At 48.0% G+C, this 22,961-nt stretch overlaps 2 protein-coding genes across 2 annotated transcripts; both read left to right on the forward strand.

Moving 5' to 3' along the window:
* The first annotated feature begins 744 nt into the window (after positions 1 to 744).
* Positions 745 to 11,206, forward strand: cd81a (CD81 molecule a). Its single transcript, XM_058078876.1, has 8 exons — positions 745 to 946; positions 4,218 to 4,332; positions 8,418 to 8,515; positions 8,601 to 8,675; positions 9,175 to 9,294; positions 9,518 to 9,616; positions 10,264 to 10,347; positions 10,420 to 11,206. Exons 1-8 carry the CDS (start codon positions 881 to 883, stop codon positions 10,480 to 10,482), a joined length of 720 nt encoding a protein of 239 aa, XP_057934859.1. The 5' UTR covers positions 745 to 880; the 3' UTR covers positions 10,483 to 11,206.
* An 823-nt stretch (positions 11,207 to 12,029) lies between these two features.
* On the forward strand, positions 12,030 to 22,735 carry LOC131132825 (plakophilin-3-like). The gene is made up of 13 exons (XM_058078823.1): positions 12,030 to 12,390; positions 16,732 to 16,802; positions 17,329 to 17,903; positions 17,979 to 18,102; positions 18,189 to 18,393; positions 18,546 to 18,705; positions 18,819 to 18,927; positions 19,033 to 19,203; positions 19,552 to 19,737; positions 19,802 to 19,955; positions 20,017 to 20,212; positions 20,367 to 20,454; positions 21,997 to 22,735. The coding sequence occupies exons 1-13, from the start codon at positions 12,033 to 12,035 to the stop codon at positions 22,036 to 22,038; spliced, it is 2,439 nt and encodes an 812-aa protein (XP_057934806.1). The 5' UTR covers positions 12,030 to 12,032; the 3' UTR covers positions 22,039 to 22,735.
* The last annotated feature ends 226 nt before the right edge of the window (positions 22,736 to 22,961 follow it).

The following is a 22,961-nucleotide window of genomic DNA, read 5'->3' on the forward strand; positions in this document are numbered from 1 at the left end:
CACTGATTGGCTGGCTTGAACAGGGAACCTGTTGATTACTTGGACCCTGCTTGAACACTGCTGCCACCTAGCGAGAAGCCTGTGTATCATTATAGCCTAGCCTAGTTTGAACACTACTGCTACCTAGCGAGAGGATTATACACTGCACAAAAAATAAAAAGAACAGGGAAAAGCCGAAAGAAACAAACAAAACTAAAGTAACACGTTGTAGATCTGAATGAATAAAATATTGTATTTATTTTTTATATATATTCCTTTATTTTATTTATTCTGGATCAGGAGCTCTACTCAACATGAAAGTGGACATTCAACTATGGAAAGAACAAAGTATTTAATACAAATATGTCATTCATTCAGATCTATAGCGTGTTACTTTAGTGTTCCCTTTATTTTATTTTTTTGAGCAGTGTATCATTCATGCATGCAACCAAAGCAATAACACCGTTTTGTGTAGCTGCTCAAAGGATCAAAGTAAAATATGAATGCATAAATCACCACATCAAAATACCTTAACTATTTATAATTGTGTATAAAATCGGTTGAAAACTAGTAATTAGCTGACGAAAAGGGGGTACAATAATAGACATTGATTTTGTAAAACATAAAATTTGCGGTTGGATCCTTCGATTTGTTCGTTAGCAGGGTGATACACCGGAAGTGCCATTAATGACGACGAGTTTACTGTGAAAGGGTTGGCCGGAAAAGGCCAGGATTGGCGGGAGTGGCGGCCCCGCCCCCCCGCCAGAAGAAGGAGGTGTTTGGTGTTGACTTGGGTGTTGCCTCCATCGCAGACTCGAGTGTTGAGATTGATCTCGCCGTTACTCGCCGCTGTCCGCTCGCCGATTCTCGTCTCGTCTCGTCTGAAGCTAAATAGACCGCCATGGGAGTCGAAGGTTGCACCAAATGTATCAAATACCTGCTCTTCTTCTTCAACTTCATCTTCTGGGTGAGTACGGAGAGAATAGGAATGGCCTTGTTTGTTTGTTGGCGTGTGGACGTCGCTGGTGTTCGCTTCTTATTTGTTTGACCGAAGGCTCGGCGCTGGATGCGGCAGACCATAGTCCAAGACCAAGTCCGATGGTGGGGCTTTTTTTTCAGGCGGGCAACGGCAAAGAAAAACTACAAAGCCCGATTTAGCTAGCTAGCTAGCGATAAATGAAAGCGAGGCTAATTCGATAAACGTTTTGTGTGTGGGTGGGGGCGGGGGTGGGTGTACTTTGATTCACGTCTTTGATTCATTTGGGCTCGCACACAAGTCTGACGTGCACGCGCGTGTGTGTGAGAGTGAACGGGCAGCTTTTGGTGGTTTCCATCTGGTGTGTGTGTGTGTGTGTGTGTGTGTGTGTGTGTGTGTGTGTGTGTGTGTGTGTGTAGGTTGAGGTCTCATGGAAAGATTTGAGGATGTGAAAGCCGTGGAGTCATCTCGTGGTCTCCTCCAGTGGGCATTGACGTTGTTGTTGCTGTGTCGTGTTTGTGTGCTGCGTGGAGTAGTCGTCACGGTTGGGTGATGGTTGGACCCTGGAGGGATCTTCCCAACTTTTAGCGTCCAGTGAGTCACGCCTGTGATTCGCGGTTTCCACTGTCATCTTGCAGGGGTGTGGTCGCTCCGTGACGTCATCAGCCACCCCTTGGCTGCTGCAAGAGCTGAATAATGAAATAATTACAGTGGAACTGTGATGATTCTCCCACTTTTCTGACCCATAAATGTTGTATTGTTAAGTTTGTGCATTTGGAAGTGAGCCCGGAATGAAGTTTCAGAGGGTTTTGTGACGTCAATGCGATCCAGAGCACGGAGTTGGCGTGCCATAAATAAACGAAACGCGCCATTGAGTTGGAAGCAGGAAATCCACGGAAAGGCTCCAGAAAGACCTGCAAGAATCCAGAAGCTTTCTTTGCCGGTTATGGTGTGTAGCTGCTCTACAGGAGCCCACAAGTCAACACAAAGGGCCTGCAATCAGCATCAAAGGTTCCTACGTGATTAGCGACTTTGTGCGGGCGTTTTCGTGAAACCAGGAGGGATGGGATGCGTTGGCACACTTGATGCTTGGTTTTGGCAGGAATAAAAATAAAATGCTGCAGTAGACAATAACAGACATGGAAAAAGTCCATGATGGACGCAGGGACGCATGCAAACCCGCGACATACACTAGCTGTCATTCATTGACTGCTACTAGCTAGCGCCGATCACATTCACCAACTGAGGTATTTTTCCTTCTGCCTCGTCTTTACTGCCTGTTTTCTAATACATGACCCAGAACAGCATGTGTGTTTCTTTAAAGGGTTCTTTGAGTGCAGCCTCAGTAGACGGCCACAATGTTTCCCACTGGGCACCCTTGAGTGTTTCCTATGTAGCCACCAAACAAAGTGCTTCCAAAGGAGTGGTCAGTATGTAACAAGTCTTTGCTCTATCATTCCACATGCTTTCATTAGGAATAGTAGAAGACAATGTTTTTTTTTATCTAATACAAGATGACTTCCGTGTCTGAAAGTACTTTGTGTACTTTTGGAAACAGCTGAAGGTGGCAATGATGTCGAAATGCACGCATCAGCTTTATTGCACACAAACTTTGTAGTTTAGTGAAGAAATGTAGCTTTGAGGATGCCTTTGAAGATTGGCTTTATCAGTGTTTCAATATCTGCTTCGTGTCTCCACGTGATTCACTCATCATAGTGTTATCTAGAGAGATAGGAAGCATTGGTGTCAGAAGTAACCGACAGACGTCAATAAATACCGTTCAACTGTGGGCAGACACGGAGCAGTTTGTTAAATAACATGGAATGCTTTAATACGGCTTTATAGTGGCACCATAACCAAAGAAAAACTGCCATAATCCATCTTAAAGGCGTATCGATGGTGTCCATAGGTTAGATAGTATTATTTTCTAGTTGAATAAGGCATATCAATGGCGTCCATAGGTTAGATAATATTATTTTCTAATTGAATAAGGCATATCAATGGCGTCCATAGGTTAGATAGTATTATTTTCTAATTGAATAAAGCGTATCAATGGCGTCCGTAGGTTAGATAGTGTTTTGCTGCATCACCGCCCCCACTCCACCCTCTCCCCATATCCTGGCTTTTTAACACGTTAGGCCACTTTAGAGCTTTTAGCGTGATTAGCGGCGCAAAGGCGCGTTGGGGAAGGGATGTGGATGTATGATGGCCGACGGCGGCGGGGGGGCAGTAATGCGTGCGCTCCATCAGCAGACCTCCTGTTTCCATAAATCACTGCTGGACTCTGAGGGGGTTAAGAGGTTGCAAGTGGTGGTAGCTGGGGGCGGGGGTGTCTTGTGGGGAAAATGAAGACCGCACTCCATCCCCCACTAGACCAAAATAGTGGTGTTGGACACAGCCTCGCTCTGATTGGACGGTGTGATTGATGTTGATTGGTCAATTGGGAGCGTCATTCAGTGAGGTTTCCCGTCCTATGAGACACTTGTTACAAGCCTTAGCTAAGCTGTTAGCCCCCCCCCCCCCCCCCCCCCCCCAACTCTACATTGGAATGTGTGGCTACATGAGCAACAGATGGTCAACCAATCAGCATGTGCTCGCCATCAAACTCCGCCTTCTGCTTGTCTTTGTCTGGAAGTACTTACACAGCGTGAATGAGACTTTCATAATGCAGCATATTGCCCACGCCCATAATTTCATATTCTTAGGATGCTATCATACAGCACAGCCGTCCTCTACATGCACCTTTATCCAGATCCTCACCACATCTCAGGTCCCAAGTTGAGGTATCGGTGCATAGTAGTATGTAGTGGAAGGTTTATGATGTCTAGTATTTATGTTTAAGCCTGACGTCTGTCACTGCTCAGTGCCATGTGAGGTTGGGGGGGGGGGCATGTTGGTTACCCGTGCATGAATGCTCGCGCGTGTTGAATTTCTTGTCTGCCGCCGTGTTTGGCGTGGTTGCCAGGCAGTGGATGTCCTCTGCTCTCGGAGCGAGGGAGTCGCCGGTACGCACACAAACATGTCGGTCAAGATGTGGCGTCCTGGTGAGGGTGACGGTGCGTAGAAACATGCAGAGGAGGTTCCTGTACTTGTACTGACCTCACCCTGACTCGGTGTGTGTACTGTGTTGACAGTGTAAAGGTAAGATGTATAATAATAATAATAATAATAATAATAATAATAATAATACTGTATATCATATGTTGGAGTAGTTTATGTTGCATGTTGCCTCAAGGTAAGCCGTGTGAATGTTGTGTTGCAGCTGGCAGGGTGTGTGATCCTGGGAGTGGCCTTGTGGCTGAGACACGACCCCCAGACCAGCAGCCTGCTGAATACCAACTTTGATGGAGCCCCGGCGCCCAGCACCTTCTACATCAGTACGTACTTCCTGCACGTTACACACGCGTGTGCAATATTCCTCACGCTCCCGTCTGCTTTGCTGGTGGAAAAAGCAACTTAGTAGAAGCGTCCTGACTGTGGAACACATGCAGAACCCTGTGCTGTAGTTGAAGGGTGCCATGATGAGCTGACATTAACTATTCATGGCGGCGATAAGTGGATCTGCTGTGGTCTGATTGATGAAGACAAAGGTGCTCTACATTATTGATCAGATGGATGAACGGAACACACATCACACGTCTGATGCCAGCGCGTATCTCACGGTGACACCTTCAGACACAGTGGGACCTTGTGCAGTCATGAGGTCAGAGGTCACCCTTCTGACCAGCTGAGTTCACGCCAGAAGTGCAGCTGAGAAAACAGGACTAGTTTTGCGGTTTGACATTTTAAAATACTCTTTCACAGCTGCTTCCTACTTTCTATTTATTGTTGGCATGTGGTCGTCTACGTCTTCCCCATTTTGCCTACTTCTTCCCTTCGTACTTTTGCTCTGCTTAAAATACTCAGTTTCCGCAAGTACCATTCCTTCTTTATAAATTGAATACTTTGGTACTTAGAGCATACTATTATTATTATTACTATTATTAGAGCCCTTTAGACATGAAATAGCACCCCTAGCTGGGCACCGAGGCGGCCACCAAGTATCTTTTTAAACATGGTTGGTTGCACCGCAAGCACGAACGAACGCCAACACTCGGTGTCCGGCATTCGCCGTTTAGTTGAAGTCACATGTTCTTTCAGTGACACGGTGTCAAATGTTTTGATGCCTCACCCTCGTCATGGCCTCCTGACCACGACTCGTCATGTGACATCCAACGGGACGTTATACGCCCGCGGAAAGAAGGTGAGAGGATGACAAATGTGAGCGAGAGAAAGTGGAAAGAATGTTTTGTTTTTTGGCGTCTTGTGATGGAGGAAACGTCTGTGTGATTCCCCCCCCCCCATTAGAAAAAGCCTCCCTCTCACTCCCAAGCAGAGGAGAAAACGTCTTGTTGCTATCGGAAAAAATTCCTCACTGGCCCCACCCCTCCTCCTCCTCCTCCTCCTCCTGGCCACTGAGGCCCCTCTCTCTCCCCCCATCTGGTGGTGGTTAGCATTCGAGTCACGCTGGCTCCCTTCTTTCTTTCTTTTTTTTTTACTTCCTTCCCTCCCCCAACTCTTCACACTCCCACCTTCCATCCTCCTCCTTTTTCTTGGCCCCTCCCCTCCTGTCTCTGCACTGCCAGGAAATGTTCAGCGCAGAGACCCACATCTGCTCCCCACCCAAGTCGCCATCGTCTGGCTGGCGAAGCCTTGCAGGCGATAGACAGATCCCGTCTGCTGCCGCTGTAACATTTCTTTAGACCAGTTCTTGTGTGTCCTTGAAGGACGTAAGCACTTGGCAGAGTTAGGTCATGTGATTCCAGCATCGTCTGGATCCCGCCAGCCAAGCGCGTAATTTGCACAGGACCTTGGGGGGGGGCTCATGATCCTCGCAAAAACTAGTTGGCTAGTTGTTGGATTGAGGTGAAGCCAGAGGGTGTCAGGGATGTACTGTGTAGGACCAAATGCACAGCACTAGTTTTAAATCCAGCCCAGTTTTTGCTGCGGTTGGGGCGGTAACCATGGTGACGACAGACTCTTCTTCAAGTGACATTACACAAGTGACACAGCGGTCCGGCTGCAGTGGGCGACAGTGGGAAATACCTGAATGTATTTCCTCCAATTCTGCTCTAGGCCCGTGAAATCAGCCACGGTCTGACTGGTGCTTAAACACAGTAGGAATTGACTACTGTTTACTGATTGACAAAATTATTCACAGTAAAATTATTAGTAGTTCTAATACAGGCAGGGCAAATTACACTGGGACAGCGAGTCCCTTGTGCACGCTTGCAACCAAACCACAGAGCATGTACCAGAAAGCTATGCTGGCTTTGGAATGGACTCCACCAAGGAAACCTGAAACCCGAGCTGCTGACGGGAGTTCCCTGGCGGACCAGCGTCCGATCCCGAGAGTCATGTGATCACTGAAAGGCAGGACTGATGATGATGAAGAGTCGTGACATGGATGGCCGTCTACCAAGTTCCCCCAAACCACTGCTTCAGCTTCCAAGATGGCCACCGAGCGGTAGGGCAGCGGTTAGCATCCGCCACTCTCACAGCGCTAATTAGCTAAACCGCTATCAGGATAGTTTATGTGCCGCGGCTGGAGTGTTCCAGTAGTCAGTGAAGAAATTTGAAGTATTTCTGAATGCTTTAAGAAAGATGAGCAAGGCAAAACATGATGTTGTCCCAACGAGCAGGAAGCAGCAGCTCGGCGGTCTTCCATTGTGCCTTTAACAATAGCTCGCTAATTACTGCGAGCTAAACATATCAGCTAAGCGCTATTCCACCTGTGCTTCGTCTTGTTGCTCACTGGAACAGGATGTGCTCCACAATGGCTTGTTGCCCCCCCCCCCCCCCCCCCCCCCCCAATTTTTGTGGTTCCACAAAGTCATATTATGGAATAGGCTGAAAGTCTCATGAACATTCAGTCCTATGAGACGAACATGCACAGGATGTTAAAAAGAACAACACAGTAGAAATGAAAGTTCAAATATTAAGAGAAAAAAGTTCTAAGGCCTTCACAAGACGGTCGTGATGCGATGTAGTACCGTACACTGGTCACTCTGTGGCAGTACCATTGGCTGAGACACACAAGCACCAGACTTGATCAACAGGCTTTCATTGCAGCTTTGGATTATGGCACAATAATCCCTAACATGGGTTACTATATGGGTCTACTATATTGGGTAATGGGAGTGCAAAGGTGACTATAGGGGTGTTATTTCATGTCTAGAGGTCTCTAATCACGTTTAAAAGCTATTTCCAAAGTGGTAACCAGATTTTCTGTCGTATTATGTCTACTATATTGGGTAATAGGAGTTTAAAGGTGACTATAGGGGTGTTATTTCCTGTCTAGATGTCTTTAATCATGCTAAAAGGTGTATCACCAAGGTGGTAACCAGGCTTTCTACGTCTTATTTTGTCGTATTATGTCTGTGTTAGAGTGTATGTAGAAGGTGGTAGCCAGGTTTTCTTTGCTCTCGCTAGGTAAGCATTGTATTGCTAGGGTTAGCGTTACGCTTGTACCTCTGTGTAGGTGGCGATCGTGATTGGGTGATTGTGATTATAAGGAAGGAGTCCTATTTGACGGAAATGTACTCTTCACGTTTGAGTCTGGAACCAATTACCCGCCATGAACGAGGGATTAATGTATCAGAAATGTCCGATAGCACCCGCTGAGATTTCCACTCGGCCACTTGGGTGCTTAGATGTTGCCAGCATCCACAAACAGCTCATGAATGATGGCTTGAAGCACAGAAGAGAAGAGAAGAGCATCTTGCAGGAGATGAAATGGAGGAAAGGACATTAAAGTAAATGCAATTATTCAGAGCATCATTTCACTCGGGTGCTGCTGTCTGCGGCAGACAGAAGGAGGGATGGAAGGATAAAGGGAAGGAGGGATGAAGGAAAGGAGGGAGGGACTGTGAGAGGTGCAAGTGAAAGATGACAGCGTGGCCTGGACAATCTCCAAGATATGGATTTTGAAATGAGCATTAGTCTGAGTGGTGGACGGAGAGCGGGGGCGGGGCTTACGAGATGCCGGGGGCCACAATTGAATTACGTCTGACAGGCAGGACTAAATGTCGGCCGCCTCCACAATGGCAGCCAGCCCGTACCATGACATCACCACTTTTATTTAGCGTCTAAGATGTGTACTGGAGATCTTCTCCATCCACTGACCGTCCTGCCTTCTTCACCCAGCGAGCGTTTCCATAAACACGACGACCACATGAACCCACTGTCACACCCAGTAGGCTTTTTTCCATTTTCCCCATGATAAAAGTGTGAATTGTGTGGAGAAATGAAGCCACTTCCTGTGTACATAACTCCAACATGACTCACTACTGTAAACAAAGCAACACTACGCCCTCTGCTGCCCACTGGCTGTTACTACACATCCCAATGTATTTTTTTTCCATGGACATCCTAACATTATTTAGAATCAGTATCCTACCTTTTTGTTGTTGTGTCTCCGCAGGCGTCCACATCCTGATAGCCGTGGGCGCCGTGATGATGGTGGTGGGCTTCCTGGGCTGCTACGGGGCCATCCAGGAGTCTCAGTGCCTGCTGGGAACCGTAGGTCACCGTGTGGATGGTTAACATCTCGTGGAATGGAACACAGAACGTTCTTCAACATTCTTCTTCCTCCTCCTCTCCGCAGTTCTTTGCCTGCCTCGTCATCCTGTTTGCATGCGAGGTGGCTGCCGGCATCTGGGGCTTCATGCACAAAGACACTGTAAGATTCACTCACACAAATACAAAGTAGTACTCCATCCTGACTGTCCCTGGTGTTCTACATAAATACAAAGTAGTAGTACTCCATCCTGACTGTCCCTGGTGTTCTACATAAATACAAAGTAGTACTCCATCCTGACTGTCGCTGGTGTTCTACATAAATACAAAGTAGTAGTACTCCATCCTGACTGTCGCTGGTGTTCTACATAAATACAAAGTAGTAGTACTCCATCCTGACTGTCCCTGGTGTTCTACATAAATACAAAGTAGTAGTACTCCATCCTGACTGTCCCTGGTGTTCTACATAAATACAAAGTAGTAGTACTCCATCCTGACTGTCCCTGGTGTTCTACATAAATACAAAGTAGTAGTACTCCATCCTGACTGTCGCTGGTGTTCTACATAAATACAAAGTAGTAGTACTCCATCCTGACTGTCCCTGGTGTTCTACATAAATACAAAGTAGTAGTACTCCATCCTGACTGTCTCTGGTGTCCCAGGTGTCCAAGGAGATGATCAACTACTACGACTCCATCTACGACAGAGCCATGGAACAGAGTATTGGGGAGACGGAGAGGAAGAAGGCCGCCGCTACAGTGCTGAAGGTCTTCCATGAGACGGTAGGACACGCCCACAGCATCCGCTACAAATCTCCCTCCTACACCATGGGTGTCCACATTGCAGCCAAGGGGGACTTGGTGGTTTCCATCATAGGAAATGATCTGTTCCAGGGTGAAACTGTGGCCGTCATAAAGGCTTTATGAAGTCTTTGAAGTATGAATTGGCATCCAAGTGGAATAAGAAGTGAAGTCGTTGTGTGTATCATGAGTCTTTGTGTTGTAGCTGAGCTGCTGCGGTAAAGGTACGGGCACCTCCATTTTCACCCACATCACCGATGCCCTGGGTGTCACCGACCTGTGTCCCAGCAGTGGAACATCAGTTGTAAGTGCCCACGTCTCACACCGCCATTTTTATTCCATTCTGCTTTGTACCATCCTTCTACCTTAATGTATTGGCAACTCCACTCTGCTTTGTACCTCCACTCTGCTTTGTACCACCCTTCTACCCTGTCTATTGGTACCCCCACTCTGCTTTGTACCATAATTTTACCCTGATGTCGATTGGCAACTCCACTCTGATTTGTACCCCCACTCTGCTTTGTACCATCCTTCTACCCTGATGTCTACTGGCAACCCCACTCTGCTTTGTACCCCCACTCTGCTTTGTACCGCCGTTCTACCCTGTGTATTGGTACCTCCACTCTTTGTACACCCACTCTGCTTTGTACCATCCTTCTACCCTGTCTATTGGTACATCCACTCTGCTTTGTGCCCCCACTCTGCTTTGTACAATCCTTTTACCCTGATGTCGATTGGCCACTCCACTCTGCTTTGTACCCCCACTCTGCTTTGTACCACCCTTCTACCCTGCCCATTGGTACCTCCACTCTGCTTTGTACCCCCACTCTGCTTTGTACCATCCTTATACCCTGTCTATTGGTACCTCCACTCTGCTTTGTACCCCCCTTCTACTTTGATGTCTATTGCCACCCCCACTGCTTTGTACATGATGAGCTGTTTCTTTTGTAGAACTGCCACAGTCGCATCCGTGATCTGTTCTCGGATAAAATCTACCTGATTGGTATCGCCGCCCTGGTGGTCGCCATCATCATGGTGAGTGTGGTCGTCATGGCGACAAATGCCAGGCGCATGTTTGCGGTGCTGATGCTGCCTTCCTCCTTCCAGATATTTGAGATGATCTTCAGCATGGTCCTGTGCTGTGGCATCCGCAACAGTCCCGTCTACTAGAAACAACCAGGAAGGACGAGCTCGCACTTCCTGCCCTCCATCCCCACACCTATCTTTCCCCCCCGTCGTCCGTCAACGACGGGAAACGTATTTAGCTTGCTGGATTCCGTACGGCGCGGGCCGTCCTTCGTGGTATTTTGGTGATGCTGAAGCAAAGCGGCCATGTAGATCCCAGCTCACGCGTCCACGTGGTTAAGTAGCCCCTCCCCTGCTATCGATGGATGTTGTTTAGTTTGCTGTATAAAGTGTATGTAAATAGAAATATTAACAGAATGAGCATGGATATTAGTTCATCCTTCACTCCGCCAGCTGATGGCGCTAACCCAGCTGGACGTGCTTCATGTCTTTCAGTTACATAGAACTTCTTTTTCTACATGTTTGCATTCTATATTGTAGAAAAGCCTCTAGTGCATATTTGACAACCACCTCTTGTACGCTAACCATCCAGCTGTCAATCAAAAGGAGCAGCCTTAACCACCAATCAGAAAGTGTCTTGTTGCATTTCCACTCAAGTTCTATAGAGGACCTTGTTGCCTTGCATCCTCTTTGTCTGGTACGTCCCCCGGGGGCGGGGGCCGGGCGGCAGGGGCGGCCAGCGCGCACGCCAAGGAGTCGTCATCTTTGCTGTGCTCTCATTGGCTGCCACCGTCCAATGCTGCCTGTTCTGACCCCACACCATTGTTTGCCCGAAATATAAAGGGATTAAATGTATTTTACAAAGAAACTCTACCGTTTGTCTTCATTCAACAAGTGATAATAATGCTATTCGCCGTCATGCCACCAGGTGGCGCCATGTGCAAAGAAATCACAACTTGCCTGTTCACGCTGGAAAGTGCTTTACGCCAACATCTGGAATCTTCAATCCTGCTGCTTTACGCCAACGTCTGGAATCAACCTCATTCCTGCCCTTTGGCCTCCTGGGAATAACAATCTTTGTACTTCGTAAAATAAAAAGGAGAGCCATGGACGATGAGGTCCACATGCTTTAGTGCACGTGGAGCAGGAATGCCCCCCCCCTCTCCAGTAAACTGTTAAGTTGAGTATATGTAGTACAGGACAGTGTGGTACTTGTACAAGGATCACTTCTGGATGGCGGCTCACATTCTATGGGTCTCGTAGTAACAGAGGTCATGACCCCGCTGTGTTGCTAGGAATGTCATGTACACACACACACACACACACACACATACATGCTGGTCCACACCCAAAATGAGTGAAAAGTCTGCTTCCCATAAAGACAATCCCAACATTCCTTAGCCGTGGAGAAAGAATTTCATCATGTCTCCTCATCTGTCAAGTATCAATATTACTAATACTAACCCTATATTCACATCAAGTATCAATATTATTAATACTAACCCTGTGGTTATAATTAATACATATGGTATTGATCCATATAAAAATAATTGTGTAGTAGTGCATGCGTGTTGCAGTACACGTATATTACAGTATATGATGTATAATTGTGTTGCAGTACAGTGTAGTAGTATGATGTATAATTGTGTTGCAGTACAGTGTAGTAGTAGGTAGTTGGCAGCAGCCATCAGGTGATGGAGGAGTTCCATCCACGTCCCGCCTCTCATGACTATTTGAGTGCGGACAAAAAGCCCCCGTCCTCCAGTCCCGGTCCGCCGCCCACAGCCGCTTTTCCTCGCTCTCCGACCGGCCTCTCCTCGTCTCTGTCCGGCCCTCCCCGCTGCAGGATGAGCGCGGCGGCGGCAGACGGCTGCTTTCTGTCCGCCCTGCAGCCCAACTCCTCCCGCACAGCCTACGTGGTTCCCTCCGATGGTCGGTGTTCGGACGAGGGGGCCAAGGCCCGGAGGGTCCAAGAGCAGGTCCGACTGCGGCTGGCCGAGAAGAAGTCGTCGTCCCTGCCCAGGTTGGACGACTCTCTGCTCGGATCAACAGGTGAGCTGCTCCCGGCCACCGTCTCAAGATGGCGCCCACTCCACTAACTTGGTCTTGCATGTCTAAAAGTAAACTTATAATAAGTCATTTATTGTTTATCACACTTGTATGACGACTAAAATGAAAGCAGAAAAGAAATAATGAAAAAAATAAAATAATAATAAAAGAATAATTCAATGAATTCAATGAAGCCTTGTTGGACTAAGCTAGGATATTAGTTCGGGTCCTGATAAATTCCTCAAATGTTTGCTGTTTTTATCTTTATCAACACTAATTTTATAAGCATCTTAAGTTTCAAAACGTATAGAAAATCAAATACAGAGCAATAAATAACCAAAAAACAATCAAATAAGTCACATAAAACAGCTTATTTAGCTTTGTTGAGCTATGCTAGGCTACATTAGCTCCATTAATTTTTCCAATCTTGTTTCTGTGTTTAGCAACGTGATTTTATAGCCACACCGGGCTTCAAAAAGTGGAGAAAAAACACCAAGCAATATGAAAAGACATATTGACAACGATAACTGACTAAATAAATAACGTGAAACTGCTAATTAATCCTTGTTTCAAGTAAGCTAAGCTACATTAGTTTGACAAATTGCTCAAGTCTCGTTTGTTTCAAATGTAACAACTAAAAAGTGTGAAAAAAGAAGCAAAGAAATGCCGAAGAATGAATTCCCCAAGAAAAGACAAAGTTTATTGTGATGTAGCCTGTTGCTAACATGTAGCATACAGGCTATCAGGGCTAATTAGTCACAGTCTGCCTCTTGTGGCTTCTCTGTGCTGTTTTTGGGGCGGCTACGTGGGCAACGTCCAAGGACGGAGCTAAAATAAACAACGTCGGCTGTCTGGTGATAAGGATGGTTGTTAGCTTCGTCTGCATGATGAAGCAGTGCTAACACGGCCGTGTGAAAGCAGAGCGTGCATGTAGCGACTGCTTCTCATCGTGCACTTTGCCACGGCGCCGTCACAAACATTCCCTGAACACAACACCGGTCACTCGGCCGGGAAGAGGATGGTCTTTTTAGGGCTTTTATTCAGCGTACACTGCAGAGCAAAGCTGGTTAGGCGAGTACTAATACTTCATCTTTTATACTTCATACTGTACATCCATGGACATCCTGGCTGTCTGCAGTAAAAGATACAGAAAAAGTGCATTTTTAGCTAAATATTACTGTGGGACTACTTTGGTATTACCGTGTCATTGACTTCTTTAGGCCACCATTTGGAGCTGAAATAAGAACATGCTCCAATCCAGTAAACATTCAAAGTTCTACTGCATGCAAATATGCAGTATCATATGGAATACTACATATCATACACCGTCAGGCTGGTACCTCACCTTTTCACTTTCAGACCGTACCTAAACCAAAACCCACCTAAACAAAAATCTACCTGAACCAAAATCTAAATGAAAAACTTGCCAAAACCAAAATCTATCAAAACCAACAACTTACCTAAATCTGAGCCTAACAAAACCAAAACCGACCTAAACCAAAATCTATCTAAACCAAAAACCTACCTAAATCAGAACCTAACTAAACCAAAACCTACCTAAATCAGAACCCAACTTAACCAAAACCTACCTAAACCAAGACCTCTGTAAATCAGAACCTAACTTAACCAAAACCCACCTAAACCAAAACCTACCTAAATCAGAACCTAACTAAACCAAAACCTACCTAAACCAAAATCTATCCAAACCAAAAACCTACCTAAATCAGAACCTAACTAAACCAAAACCTACCTAAATCAGAACCTAACTTAACCAAAACCTACCTAAATCAGAACCTAACTTAACCAAAACCTACCTAAATCAGAACCTAACTTAACCCAAACCTACCTAAACCAAAACTTACCTAAATCAGAACCTAACTAAAGCAAAACCTACCTAAACCAAAACCTACCCAAACCAAAACCTACCTAATCCAAAACCTTCCAAACCAAAACTTTCCTAAACCAAAACCAATCTAAACCAAAAATTGTGGGAGGATTATAATAAATATGATGATGATGATGATGATGATGATAATGAGTAACATAATGAAGTATTAGGGTTGGGTGATATATATGATATACCGATATATGGGTATGGATTCTTCCAATGATAAAATGGCTGATCCCGGTATAAACGATTAACAAAGACAAGCTGAGGAGATGACTGCCTGCCGTGGATGAAATGCTGAGTGTGGAAGTGTTTACTCGGCAGACCTCCATCATGGCGATAAATCATTAGAAACACTAACCAACCCCTCCACCCCTGACCTACACAGGGCGAAATGGCGGTAAAGGCCTAGCACGGAGTTGTGGTTTTTGGTTTTGGTTTGTGGAGCGTGGTTTGTGTTGCTGCTTGTGGTGTCACACGTGACGCTCCATAGGAGGGGGGTGTGAGCAGGAACATTCCCGCCACTGATTATCAGCGTCTATTTTGGAATGTTCAGCCCAACCTGTCACGCTGATGGTTGCTTCTGGGTTCCTGACAAATGTCTCACCTTCTGCCCAGCGTCCCTCAAAGGCGCAAGGACGCCATGACGGCGCGTCTAATCAATTTACCGCTCCCGTCTCTACAAAGGACACTCGCATGAGGACAACATCTGTCTCCTATCTAGCCTGGCCGGTTCACACTGTGGGAGGACGTGCTGAAGACAGACGTGTGACAGCAGCTGGAGAAAAACAATTAGAGGCTTGGGGCGAGCGAGGAGGTCATGAATCAAGGAGCCACAAGATGATAGTCGTAAACGTAGAACAAGCTGAAGTATTCACATTCCTCCTTTCATTTTGTCACTTGGAGATCCTGCACCTCCATGCAGCTCCAGCATCCCCAGCACCAAGATCACTTTAACATTTAGGATGGGGTCACCCCCGTCCAAGCTCTCAGCTGCTATCTGCTTGCCGGGGTTCCTCCCAGAGCAACGTTCTCCCATCACCACAGATCACCAGCTGAACGGGAGGAAAGTGTTTTTTTTTGCTGCCTCAGCGGCCTTCAGCTTATCAGCCCGTGATAGGAAGATCTTTCCCAGAGAAGAAGCAAGCAGACAGCAAGCACGTATGGCGGTCTCCAGCCATGCGTGGCTTAGTGCTGATATTGAGCGGGAGCATATCTTGGCTGACATGTGATCCAGTCAGGCTGCCCTTCTGGCATGCCGGCCAGTAGCCCCGCCCCATGACCCCCGCCCCCACCCCCCTTCCTTTCCGTCCTGCTGGACTGCATGATGACGATTGTTTTCCTCCGTTGTTAGCTGACCTTCCTCTCTGCACACCAGCAGTCACGATACTAATACGCATTACTCACAATAATACTACCCGATACTCAGTAATATCCCCTTGGTAGTTGCTATGGTCGTATGACAGGACTAACTTTGTCATACCAGGAGGAAGGAAGCAGCATAAAGTTGAAATATTAAAGAAAAAACATCTTGACCTCGAAGGTGGAGGGAAACCGCCCTCTTTGTTCACCGGGTTCAACTCCAAAGTACAGGTCCTGAGTGGGGGGGCAACAAGACCGTGGCCTCTCACTGCTGGCAACAGCAGACTGGAATAAAGGAAGAAATGAAAAATCTTTAGAGGACCGGTTCCAGAGTCCCTGCTGGGCGTCAGGGGAGTCCCACTACTCCATATGGGTTTCCACCTCCACCAGGTGGGGTTCCATGTAGCAAGAGCTAGCTTCTGCAGCCAAGGGTGGCAGGTTCCCGCCTCTTCAACCCATGAGCTCACCACTCATGGGAGCGGGGGCCCACGCTACCTCTTTGGGCTAAGCCCAGCCACTAGATGGGGGGCCCCGTTGACCCGGTTCATTGTTGTTCTTTTTCTGTAAATGTCCAGTCCAACTTAATGTGGGGCTTGAGTACTTGTATGCTAACACTGAGTACTTGTATGCTAGCACTGAGTACTTGTATGCTAACACTGAGTACTTGTATGCTAACACTGAGTACATGTATGCTAACACTGAGTGGTTGTATGCTAACACTGAGTACTTGTATGCTAACACTGAGTACATGTATGCTAACACTGAGTACTTATATGCTAACACTGAGTACATGTATGCTAACACTGAGTGGTTGTATGCTAACACTGAGTACTTGTATGCTAACACCGAGTACTTGTATGCTAGCACTGAGTACTTGTATGCTAACACTGAGTACTTGTATGCTAACACTGAGGACTAGTATGCTAACACTGAGTACATGTATGCTAACACTGAGGACTAGTATGCTAACACTGAGTACATGTATGCTAACACTGAGGACTAGTATGCTAACATTGAGGACTAGTATGCTAACAGCACGTGCGTACGGACGAGTACACGCTAGTGAAGACTGTTTCTTTCTTCTCTTGCAACAGAATACACCCTGCCCGCTGCAAGAGGCTTCAGCTCCAGATCCATGATACACACGCCGAGCCGCGTCATGGCTGTGAGTACTCCTGCTGGGCCATTATGTCATAGTACTTCCCAAAATACTTGCAGGAGCAGCTCATAGGCTGCAGACACCCTGCACTGCTGAAGTGCTCTTTTGGCATGAGGGTGGCTTCTTATTGTGCAGAAATGTTACATACGTACGTGTACACTGCGTGTGCAAAGACTCCAGCGTGGGGCCCCGAGCATAGACTCCGGCGTGGGGCGGGTTAGGCAATGAGCATGGAAGTCTGATTGAAGGGGAACAATGAAAACAGGGAGGTGGGGGGAATGCAAACAGGATGTCGGTGTGTTGCTTTCGAGACGGTGAGTGCAACAATGAACAGGCCACAGTGAGTTTCCTGTTGCTTCCTGCAGTAAAACTCTGCTCAGAACCTTCTGACACTCAGGGTGAAAGAAAAGTCGACTGGGATAGGCTCCAGCTCGCTAATGAGGAGAAAAAGCTTGCTTTTTCCCGTCAGAAGATAAGATTTATCTCTTCCTGCCTCGTTGTTTACATAGTAAACCCGCCCCTTCTCCTCCAGGTCGCCACCATGCCGTCCTCTGGCTTCTCCTCCGGCTTCTCCTCTCGCTCTGCCGTGGAGACCTCCTCCAAGGTGCGAGCCAGTGTGGCCCAAAGCTTCCAGGCCGTGCAGACCCACAGCAGGAGCAGACGCTCCAAGTCGCTGTGCCAGGCAGACCAGGGGGGGCCTCCTCTGCCGGTTCCCTCGGAGAACATCCCACCCCCTTCCAGCACCTTGAGGCGCACCCTAAGTGGGACTCTGGCCCAGGGGCGGGGCTACTGGCAGGAAGAGGAGCTGCTGCCTCACTTCACCTACAAAGGCCCCTCCCACCGGACCATCACCCGCATTGCCAACCGCCAGCAGCACTACCAGCACCACAACTCCGCCTACAGCCAGGACGGATGGGCGGGGCCGCCACGAGGGGACGGCTGGGCGGGGCCGCAGTGGCATGTGCCGAGGACTGGCCTCGGTTTGGGGGTGGGTCAGTACCAAACCTCCATGCAGCGAGCGCCATCTCTACGCAGCGTCAGGAGCGTGGGAAAGGGGATGGACGTCCTGGATGGAGCATCCATACACAGCAACGAGCAGCTGGGGGGGTGAGGGCTGCTTAGTGACACCCCGGTTCTCCGTGTTGGCTTCCTGTGGCAAACGTGTTCTCCATGCATGTGCAGGATGCAAGCACTGGACATGCACACGGCCATCAGATATTTGTCCCAGCCGGACGTCGCCCTGCAGATCCTCGGAGCCGCTTACATTCAACACCAGTGTTACCATAGCAACCATGCCAAAAACCAGGTGCTTCATCATAACCTCCTCATGTTTCATCATGTGAGGTCTTGACCTGAGTCCCTTTGTCCCCCTCCCAACCCTCACCCCCCCAGGTCCGAGTTCTGCAAGGTATCCCTGCTCTGATCCAACTTTTCTCCAGTGACAACCTGGAAGTGCAGCGCTTTGCCACCGGCGCCACCAGGAACATCATCTACGAGAACACCGACAACAAGGCGGCGCTCATCGACGGGGGAGGCGTGGCACGCCTGGTGAGCATCATGGCTGAACCTGATGAGGAGCTTCGAAAGAACGTCACAGGTAGACAGCGTAGTAACACAATGTAACCTGTAGTAATACAATGTAACACAGTGTAACCATAGTAATACAATGTAACACAGTGTAACCCATAGTAGTACAAACTAACCCACAGTAGTACAACGTAACACAGTATCACAATATGTGTGCTGCAGGGGTGTTATGGAATCTGTCATCCAGAGACAACCTGAAGGAGAAACTATGTAGAGAAGCTTTGTCAGACCTCAGCAACAAAGTCCTGATTCCTCTTTGTGGAAGCATCCCACTCAGCCCGTCTGAGAAGGACGTCTTCAGCAACACCACAGGATGCTTCAGGTAGACTTGTCCTGTCCATTCACATACACGTATCTTAAACGTCTGTCAAAGCATTGATAGCATACAGCAGGTGGAGGTGTCCATGTTGTATGCTCGTGTTGTGTGTTCTACAGAAACCTGAGTTCAGTGAATCAGAGGACCAGGGAGAAGATGAGAGACACTCCAGGTCTTGTGGACTCCCTGGTCTCCTACATCCAACAGGAAGTGAGTGCGGAGGACAAGGTCAGTTCCTGCAGAACACGTGCCGAGCCCTGATGGCTTCTCGTCTCGTAGAAAGGTTTGCTAGTTCTTCATCTGTCACCTCCTTTGTCCTCGCTTCTTCTTCAGGGTCTGGAGAACTCACTCTGCATTTTGAGGAACCTGTCCTACCAGCTCTACTCGGAGCTCCCTACCTCAGTCCGAATCCGCCTGGAGGGTCCGACCAGAGGCTCCGCCCCCAGAGACAGGGACAACGAGGCCATTGGCTGCTTCACCATGTACAACAAGAAGAGCACAGAGGTTCGTTTTGAGATCTCCTCCTTTGACTTGTTGAGATGAAGCTTCATGCTTCAAGATCTTCAGGCTCGGTCACCAGGCAGAGCTAAGTAATTTACTCTGCTCCACCTGGTGGCCAGCAGACAGAAACCTGAGAACCGGGCTCAGGTCCAACGGGAGGATCAGGTGTCAGCAACTGAGCCCAGCAGGTCAGATGACTCAGAAGAAAAGCAGGCATGTGTTACGTGCACGTGAGACCTGCTGTCATGTTGCGGTGTTCCAACACCACAACTCCACAACCACAATCTCTCAGACCCATCTGCACGGCACACACCTCCAGGAAGTCACCCTCTTCATGCTGTCTTTCTCCAGCACCAGCGTAACCAGAGTCTGGCCATCCTGTCTGAGGTGTCCCGGGAGCCGAGGGGTGCGGAGTGGCTGTGGCACCCCAAGGTGGTGGCCTTGTACAAGCAGGTTCTGCAGAACCGCGAGAGCAGCTCCATCAGTAGAGAAGCGGCCATCGGAGCCCTGCAGAACATCACAGCCGGAGATGGCAGGGTACGTCACAGGAAAGCTTCCGGCTCGTGACGGCGTTGACGTGCCTTGTCCTCCCGTGCCGCAGTGGGCGTCGGTGCTGAGCTTGGTGGTGCTGGAGCAGGAGAGGATGGTGCCCACGCTCCTCGACCTGCTGGACACCAACAACGAGGGGGAGCTACGACCTCTCACCGCCCTCCTGAGGAACCTGGCCAGACACGCCCCCAACAAGGACCTGCTAGGTGAGAGGACACTCCAGCAGTGAAGCGTGAACATTGTTTGATGTCATGTTGGTCCGTGCAGCCAAGAACATGGTCAACGTCCTCGTGTCCAAGCTGCCCAACGATGGCCTCCAGAAGACACCATCCAGCGAGGTGGTAGTCAACATCTGCGGCGCCCTCAACCACCTGGTCACCTTTAGCTCCCTGGCAGCCCGGGACATCTCGTACTTCAACGGCCTGCCCAAGCTGGTGGGCATCAAGGCGTCCCATGACGGCAGGTAGGCAGATGTTTGAGCACTGTAAGCCTCAAGTCATGTGATCGCCTGTAACGACTGTTTATCGCTGGGCTTCCCCCTCGTGGGGCTCTGGTATTTCCTCCTCCCTCGTCCTCGTTATCCTCACCCTTTCTCACACTTTGTCACTGCTTTTTAGCTCCGGAGGTCTAAAGGCTGCCAGAGCTGCGTCCACCGTCCTCTGCAACATGTTCCAGTACAGCAAGCTGCACAAGGACTACAAATTGGTGAGAACTTGCTGACACTGCCACGTCACATCCAGTCATGAAGCGGTCACCAGTCAACCATGTCATAGCAACAAATACCCAAGACGCTCACCGCTAATTAGCCCGCCATTTTGCCCAAGGGAGCGCATTCTCTGCAAATGCGCAACCGTCGCTGCCACGAGTCCAGAGAAAGGCCTCGCTCGTTGCTACCATGATACATAAGCTGCTCCACTGTCAGTCTCCATTGGTGTAATGGTACAGCTGTCGCTTTTGAAGAAGGTCTCAGGTTTGATCCCAACTGTGACAACTTTGTTTCTTGTTTTGTTTGAAGCTCATAATATTACACATTTAAAGAAATAATGTCTTTATTATTTCATATTTTATGCCACCTAATAGGACTGTAAAGTTGACTATAGGGTTGTTATAGAGCATAAAAGAGTGCATTGAGAAGGTGGTAAACAATCCTGTATGAGGTGTTTGCTGATGCTGCTGAAGCGGAGACGGTGACGGCGGTGGAGGTTCTTTCTCAGAGCAGTCATGGTGATTTAGGAGAAATCCCTCAGAATGCACCTTTGTCTAAGAACAAGAGCTGTGCGTCCATCGGGTTGCCGGGGCAACGCCCCCTCCCAGCCAGCCAACAGCGGCAGAAACAGTTGTGCCGATTGTGTGTTTGTTGCGGGACAGTAGCTTCACTGTGCTGACGGGCTTTTACTGTGCTGACTGATGTTCCGCGCGTCTCCTCTTAACGCGCTCCACCCGCTCAAGAATGTGGAGGCGGACAGAAACAGAAAAATCACAGACCACCAGTAGCCGCCCCACACGCAGTAGCGGAGGAAAGAGGGTGATGATAACCATAGAAGAGGAAGTGACACTTCTTGGGTCTGCAGTGAGAAGACGGCGTGGGCGTTGGCTCAGCCATATGTTGGTCCGCACACGTGCCTTTCTTATCTGGCTCACTGTCATTGGTCCATCCCCACCCCCTCCCCCCACTGGTTCAGAACGGTGCCGGTCCGCTTTATCTGAGAACCTCACCAGGCAAATAGTTTTGCTTTTTAGTGGGAATCAACTGCTGCTTTCCTTAAGATGGTACCATTTCCTGTCCTCCACTTAAAGGTACAGTACGTGTCCGTGTCTTACACAACTTCACATCCTCAGCCTCCTCCCCACTGGCAGCAGGAATGTGGACAATCCCTAGCAGATATTCTGGCTTTGTGTCTTTGGCCTCCTGGGAGGAATTAAAGGAGCCCCCCCATATATCCTCCCCCGCCCTAACTGAACTTGACACAAAGACACTGTGTGTGTGTGTGCATAGATAGTGTACCACTGTTGTATATCCAACCAATAGTGGTGGCGATTTTATTTGTTATGCTTTTTATGCTCACTGTCACTTTCAATTTCCAAATAGTTCTGCTTTCTTCAATAATCTCTGAAAGAAACCTGTACATTTGTATTTTCCCCATTATATTTTTACCAACCTAATTTTCTAAAAACTAAAAACAACATAAATTACTTAGGTTGTTTAAAAGCGTAACTAATAACAAATTTCTTCTGTTTGTTTTCCAGAAAGGATTTGCTCGCCGAGACTTTGCAGACGCCACCATCTAAGCTGCCGTGTCGGCCTCCCTTCGGTGCCAGAGGCTGCTGCGTGTTTGGCAGAGATGACGACAACGACCCAAATGCGACGCAAATACAGGAAGATGCTGACTAAAGTGGATCCAAGCCAATACAACCATTTTTGCTGTTTTTTAAACTAGCAGTGTTAATTAGATAGATAGACAGACAAAGCGAGAGAGAGAGAGGTAGGTAGGTGGGAAGGAAGGAAGGAATGAAGGAAGGACGGAAGAAATGAAGGAATGGAGGAAGGAAGGAAGGCTGTATTTCAATTGCTTAGCAATTGCCGTTGTCAGGACCTAAGTAGCCAGTGTACATAGTATGCTTAGTGAAGTGGAAGTGAACTGAAATACAGCCTCTCACAACCCGGTGAAAGTATTTGAACTAACTCTTTCTCACTCACAGCCATCATTGGTGTAGTGTGCATGCCGGGCCACTAGGGCGGCGCTGTTACATAGCATCGGCTGTACTTTATGAAGTTCGACATGATGAAGTATACTTTTTGGCAACACTAGAAAACATCACCATCGCTCAGGCAAGTGTACTAACTACCTAACTAACCTTGGAACATGTTTGATTAGTTTTAAAGCTCTTAGAGGCGGTCGCCATCTCAGCAAGTTAATTACACGAGGTCAATTAAATGTGTCGATCGTCATTAGCATTCCAAACGACTGGGAAGTCCGAAAATATTCATTGTTCGAACGGTTCATGTCAAACTCCATTGTTGTGTAACGTCATGTTGGTTTGAGTCAGCAGCTTTAGTGAACTTCATCATCTCATCTGGGGTTAACCATTTCCCGCTTTTATGGCATACAAAGCGGAAGTACTGTCCGAATGTAATAGAGCAGTTCGTGTTAGCAAACTAAATGAATGACGTCACTCAAACATGAACTCAACTGGTCTGACGCCATTTTGTC

The sequence above is a fragment of the Doryrhamphus excisus genome, chromosome 7 (genome assembly GCF_030265055.1).
Source record: "Doryrhamphus excisus isolate RoL2022-K1 chromosome 7, RoL_Dexc_1.0, whole genome shotgun sequence".
NCBI lineage: Eukaryota > Metazoa > Chordata > Actinopteri > Syngnathiformes > Syngnathidae > Doryrhamphus > Doryrhamphus excisus.